Raw genomic sequence first — 6,138 nt, 5'->3', positions numbered from 1 at the left:
CCAGGCATGCGCCCTGACTGGGAATCAAACCAGCAACCTTTTGGTTTGCAGGCTGGCACTCAATCCACTGAGCCACACCAGCCATGGCTCTAAATACTTTTTTATATGGTTTGTAACGCCTGCCTCCACTTAATTTTGTTATTTAAATATTTATTATCAATAATTAATCACTTCTAGCTATGCATTTAATATAAACACGAGTATATTTTACAAATTATATATTAAATAATCAGATTATAATATATAATATTATATATCATATATTATATAATCTTAAAAAGAGATTAATAATAAAATTAAATTAAAGAGATTAACAATTAAATTAAAGAGATTAATAATTAAATTAAAGAGATTAATAATTAAATTAATATTATAATATTATATATTATAATATTATATAATCTTATTATATAATATATAATCAGAGCTCTGATTATATACAAGGTATATAATCTGTATATGCTCAGATCATATACAAGGCCCAGCCTGCTTGAGTGTGGTCGGTGAGGTAATATGAGTGTAGTTAGTTTTAATTTGAACACTTCACCTAAAATGTCATATAGTGTGCCTCAGGGTGATACTGTTCTCACAGAATTACATACTTATAATCTTGTAATAAAAGATTGTATTTTTTTAAAGGGGCATTATTTGTGCTGGACTCAGTACATTGTTTTTACATTTTTATTTTTTTTAAAACGTATTTGTCCTCTCTCTATTCTGGAGAGGAGGAATCCACCTCCTCTTCCTGTCTTCCTCATTGAATGGGTGGGGAGGGGTCTCACCATCTGGGGACTCCGTGAGATGCTGCACTGCTGGATGGGTGACTGTGTGGGGCAAGGAACCGTTGTTTAGGCCACTTCAGCATCCAAGAATAACCTCCTGGTTTATACTTGATTGGGACCAGGTGGCACCAGTGGTCAGGTCTAAATGTGAAACTCAGGGTACAGGTCAAACGTAGTCGGATTTGACCAAGGTCCTGTGGACGTTTCTGTGATACAGCCTGCTAAAGCCTTTGGCACCAGTGAAGCAGCGAGTTTCCGGGCCTCCAGAGAGTGTCTGCCTGACTCCAGGCCAAAGGGCAGTCCCCTCCACTGCAGCATTTGTGTCATCATGGATCTTGAAGGTGCTGTTGAAACTGAAAAGATATGCAAACTTTTCCCTGGAGATGCTACAGTTTATGGCTGTTCCCCTGCTTATATGGACGATTATAAATGGCAGGGTGAATGGTGGAGTTTAGAGCCGGAGGGCCCTGGTTCTGCAGTTCATTTTGTCCATTTCTCTGCTCCCCCTTTTTGCAAGCCATTTGCTGCAGAAGCTCTTGCACCTGGGCCCACTGCTGCTTTGTCCGTTCTGTCCGCCTCTCCTCTTTCTCCAGGTTTTTATTTTTTTAATGAAGATTTTATTTATTTTTAGAGAAGGGGAGAAAAAGAGGGAAAGAAACATCAATGTGTGGTTGCCTCTGGTGTACCTCCAACTGGGGACCTGGCCCACAACCCAGGTGTGTGCCCCAACCCAACCCTTTGGTTTGTAGGCCGACACTCAATCCACTGAGCTACACCAGCCAGAGCCTCTTTCTCCAGGTTTTGACACTCCTGAGCAGAATCAGCAGGCCAATCCACTGGATTTTTCTCTATGAAATAATGTTCATTGCCATTAGCACATTTAAAACACCACAAACTCTTTGCCTAGTGTTTTTCTGGGCATAAGCCAAATCAGCTGCCAAAAGGCTATTTGAATTGCTGAACCCTGACACCAGCTCATCAGCTACTTCATTATACGACATTGTACCTTTCTGCTGAACTTCCTCACACTTCCACTGAAAAATGTCTCAAGCCTTTTCCACATTTATCTCTTTGGCTTTGTTTACTGTCTGAAAAATCGGAGCCTATAAATTCTCTGGCCCATTTTCTACCACTTGGACCCATCCAGTAGCTTCTGCTCCGTGTGCCTGAGTAACCCCTGCTGGTGCAGGGGCTGTGGACTCCCAGTCAGAGCACCTTCAGAACCAGTTCGTCCCTGTGCTGTACTTACAATCACTTGGGGTCCAACCTTAGCATTTACTGGTGCTAAGGTTTTTGGTAAAATCTTTGTTGGTGACATGGTGCTACAAACTGGAAATGAAACAAATTAAATGTTACCTCAGAGATACTGAGGATTCAGGTCCAAATCACCACAAGAGTATTGCAGTAAAGTGAGCTGTAATCTTTCTGCTGATGAAGGGTGTTGCCTTCAGTGCAAAAAACGCAACATCTTTTCTTGGGCTGAGTCTGATCAACATAAATCCTCTTAGTTCTGCATTTGTGGAAGTCAAACCAATATTTTTTTGCCATCATGTCAAATTGCATTTGATTTAAAATAAGCCGTTAAAAAAGCAAAACTAAGAAAACTCTGTCTTCGATAATTCTTTTTTTTTTTTTTTTTTTAGAGAGAGGGGAAGGGAGGGAGAAAGAGAAGGAGAGAAACATCAATGTGTGGTTACTTCTCACATGGCCCCCACTGGGGCCCCAGCCTGCAACCCAGGCATGTGCCCTGACTGAGAATCGAACAGACGACCCTTTGGATTGCAGCCCATGCTCAAGCCACTGAGCTATGCCAGCCAGGGCTGTCTTCAATAATTCTTTAAAAAAAAACCAAAACCTTAATGTCTTTATTCTATGCCTCAATTTCTTCACTGCACTCGATTGCAGAGGACTAGGTAGCTGCACAGAGCTGTTCTTCTGAGCCTGGGGCACCTGTGTTCGGCGGCAGTGCAGTCCCTGCAGACCCACACTCGGGGCAGGGATGGGAGATTCACAGCCGGGGCCGGGAAGGCCTTGGAGTCCAAGGCCCCAGGACACGGCCTGTGCACGCACCCTCAAGCCTGCCCAAAGTGGAAGGGTCAGGGCACACCCTGCAGGCCCAGCAATGGCAGCAGGCGCAGGCAAATCACTGAGGCCTTCTCTGGCCCACACCCTGCCCAGCCTATATTGTTATTTAAATATGTATATTTAAGTATATAATACATATAGCCATATATATATGGGTAATATTTATTGAGTACTTCCTATGCCCCAGTCATTATTCTAAATATTTCACACTCATTTAACTCATTTAACCTTCACAACAGCCCTATGATTATCCCCATTTTACCACAAGGAAGCTAAAGCACAGTGAAATGACATGTTCAGGGTCACACATCAAGTGGCTGATGTGCAGACATGCGTCATTACACCAGACTGTAGTTTTCGACACTGCATTAGACTCCACTCCAATGTGCCAGGCACACTGTTTTGCACACACTAGGGTGACACCAAACTTTATATATATATATATTTGTATATATACATACACATATAGTCACATTCCAATGTGACAGATACCCATTCTTCAACTGGGAGAAAGCCCCCAGGCTCCCGGAAACCCTTCAGAGACGCCTAGGTCTGGCAGTCTTCACAGATGACACCCTACGGGGGCACTTTAATTAAAGTGGGAAGGGGCAGGGTGCACCTCGAGGTGGATCCCGCCTGGGGCCTCACGCAGGCCCAGAGCTCTGCTGCATCCTCTTCATCAGCTCTTCATCCTGCATAGACAACTCTGTCAACTTTTTGCCCATCCGCTCATGGATGTCCAGGTACTTGGAGACACACCGGTCCAGGCACACGGACTCGCCCTTGGACAGTTCTGCTTCCTTGTAGTGAGGAGGCACGCATTTCCGGTGGCAGGCACTTGTCATTCTGGGGCGAAGAAAGGGCAAGGTCAGGTCAGCAGCACCTTGTGGCATACCAGAAACTCTCAACCATGCCTGACCTGCCATCAGTATGGCAGGCAGTGTAAATCTTCAGTGTATACCTCAACTATCTTAGAAGGTCCTTAAGAACCGGCACCTTGCCTAAGCCCATGTTTATAACTCATTAAATAGAAATGATTAATCGAGTGCTGGCTAAATTCAAGCATCATGCTAAGTACTTGACATGATTCTTATGATAACCCTATGAGTTAGGCACGCTCATTATTCCCATTTTACAGATAAGGAAAATAAGGCGCAGAGAGCCTCAGGACCACACAGAGCTGTGATATGAACCCAGGTAAGTCCAACCTCACAGCCTACATTTAAAAATTCCTGACATACAGCCTCCAACAAACCAACCCATCAAGACAGGACACCAGAGCGCTTAAGCCAATAAAAGCAGCAGCCATTTGCCCTGGCTGGTGTGGCTTAGTGGCCTGAGTGTCAACCTTCGAGTCAAAGGCTTGCCAGTTTGATTTCCACTCAAGGCACATGTCCGGGTTGTAGGTCAGGTCCCCCGCAGGGAGTGCGCAAGAGGCAACCACAAATTGATGTTTCTCTCCCCCTCTCTCCCTCCCTTCCCCTCTTTCTAAAAATAAATAAAACCTAAAATAAAAAAAATTGCAGACATTTGTTAACTGCTTACTATGTATTGAGCTTGACGCTAAGAGCTTGTCAATATTTTAACATTTAGTGACGTGAGTAGTATTACCTCCATCTGATAGATTGGGAAACCACTGGTCAAAGAGTCCAAGTAACTTGCCCAAGACCATACTACTAGTGACTGGTGGAGCTACAAATTGTTCCCAAGTTTGCCAAAGTACTGACCTGACATTACTAAAGACTAGCTGAGAATGTTATTTAACCTCTGGAAGCCTCCCTGTCATCACGACAAAATTAACCCACTGGATTATTTTGTACATTAAAAAAGATAACACATGTAAAATGCTTAGCAAGTGCCTGAGGTAAATCGAAGAGTTTAAGAAATGTTAATTAAGTGGGATAGATCCCATCTGTCAAAATACAAATGTTCAAGTAACTGTTCTTGTAACCCAGTCAGACTCTGGACTGAAGCTTCTCTCCTGCTCTGCTCCTTCATCACCAATTCCCTCCCAATCTAAATGCCCAACTCGTTCTAGGGACCCCATACTCAGTCTGCATTAGCTTTAACCATGGGGGCTGGGGAATTAGTGAGTGGGGGTACACGAGGAGGGTAAGCACAGGACTCAGACTCCCCTAAATTGAATAAAGCATTTTTCGTAAGTCATGCACCTCTACCCTAGGAAAAAGTGACCTAGGATCATTCCCTAAGACAAGGTAGCACAGAATTGCCTCTTACCTGTTGTACATATCAGCCATCATTTCTACCTCCAGTTCTGCCGCCAACTGCTGGGCCCTGAGTGGATCCATCTCAGCCCTGCACCATGGAGACCTCCTTCCAGCCTCCTAGTCCTGAAAGCAGGTATCACTGTCAGCATCCACTTCTCCCACTCACTTTCCCAACCCAGGTGTTGAAGAATGCAGACGGGCCCTGGCAGGTGTAGCTCAGTGGACTGAGGGCCGGCTGCAAACCAAAGGGTCACCGGTTCGATTCCCAGTCTAGGGCACATGCATGCCTGGGTGAGAGGCAACCACGCATTGATGTTTCTCTCCCTTTCTTTCTCTCTTAAAAAAAAAAAAAAAAAGAATGCAGAATGCAGAGGGATCATAGGGCATCAGACCGGGGCGACTAACCTGAGTTCAACCACCCCATTTCAAAGATGTGGAAACTGAGGCCCGGAAGGGGAACACTGCCTAGCTCAAGGTCACACCGCACATCAATAGTAAGGCTGGAAATCGAGTCCCGGGGCGCTGACGCCCAAAGTCTCCAGGTCACCTCCGCCCAAAATTTCGAGAGACCGGAAAAAGAACCCACTAAACCGCTGGCCTGAACGCCCGGGGCCGTGGGATTCGTTCACGTACGAAATTAACGCGCCCAGGGTGGCACCTCTGAATGGCAGTGCCAACAGAGTCACACTGAGGTCACAGGTCACTCACCACGGGCCGGAGCCGGTCACAATGCCCAAAATCGGGTTACCGCTAAAAACCTACCCTGAACACAGGTAGGTATAGGCGGAAGCACGTGGGGTCGCTACCGGGCGGAAGTCCCGCCTCCTCCAACGAGGCAGCTCTGGGAACTAGGCTACCATAGAGAGGGAGCTGCCGGCCCTGGCTGAAGGCGAAGGTGATTTGCCAATGCGAGAGAGGTCGCCCAAACACCATAGAGGGTTGGGCCGAGTGCAGAGCGCCTGCAGCCTGGATGTCCTGTCCCAGCCGTGGTCTCGCAGAGGTTAGAGCTTAGTGGTTCTGTAGGAAGGGGCTGGGCTGAAGAG

General features: G+C 45.8%; 1 protein-coding gene and 1 pseudogene across 2 annotated transcripts; both read right to left on the bottom strand.

Annotated features, from left to right (window-relative positions):
• Window positions 1-738: 738 nt before the first annotated feature.
• On the bottom strand, window positions 739-3,363 carry LOC118982808 (transcription factor Dp-2-like; annotated as a pseudogene).
• On the bottom strand, window positions 3,287-5,888 carry TIMM10 (translocase of inner mitochondrial membrane 10). 2 transcript variants are annotated; one of them, XM_037039955.1, is made up of 3 exons: window positions 5,804-5,888; window positions 5,106-5,218; window positions 3,287-3,713 (listed from the first exon to the last, which is right to left on the bottom strand). In XM_037039955.1, exons 2-3 carry the CDS (start codon window positions 5,174-5,176, stop codon window positions 3,512-3,514), a joined length of 273 nt encoding a protein of 90 aa, XP_036895850.1. In that variant the 5' UTR covers window positions 5,177-5,218; window positions 5,804-5,888; the 3' UTR covers window positions 3,287-3,511. The 2 variants fall into 2 exon arrangements, with proteins under 2 accessions (XP_036895850.1, XP_036895851.1); XM_037039956.1 differs by lacking the exon at window positions 5,804-5,888 and adding an exon at window positions 5,501-5,750.
• Between the last annotated feature and the right edge of the window lie 250 nt (window positions 5,889-6,138).

Source organism: Sturnira hondurensis, unplaced genomic scaffold, assembly GCF_014824575.4.
Source record: "Sturnira hondurensis isolate 20B ecotype Veracruz unplaced genomic scaffold, ASM1482457v3 Scaffold0002101, whole genome shotgun sequence".
Classification (NCBI taxonomy): Eukaryota; Metazoa; Chordata; class Mammalia; order Chiroptera; family Phyllostomidae; genus Sturnira; species Sturnira hondurensis.
This window is presented reverse-complemented; position numbering and strand designations above follow the sequence as displayed.

What these genes read in the sequence shown, in the direction of transcription:
- TIMM10 (XM_037039955.1), bottom strand. Translation starts at nt 5,176, where the DNA reads ATGGATCCACTCAGGGCCCAGCAGTTGGCGGCAGAACTGGAGGTAGAA. An exon ending in ATGGCTGATATGTACAACAG is followed by an intron (nt 3,714 to 5,105) that starts GTAAGAGGCAAT and finishes TCTTCGCCCCAG; the next exon opens with AATGACAAGTGCCTGCCACC.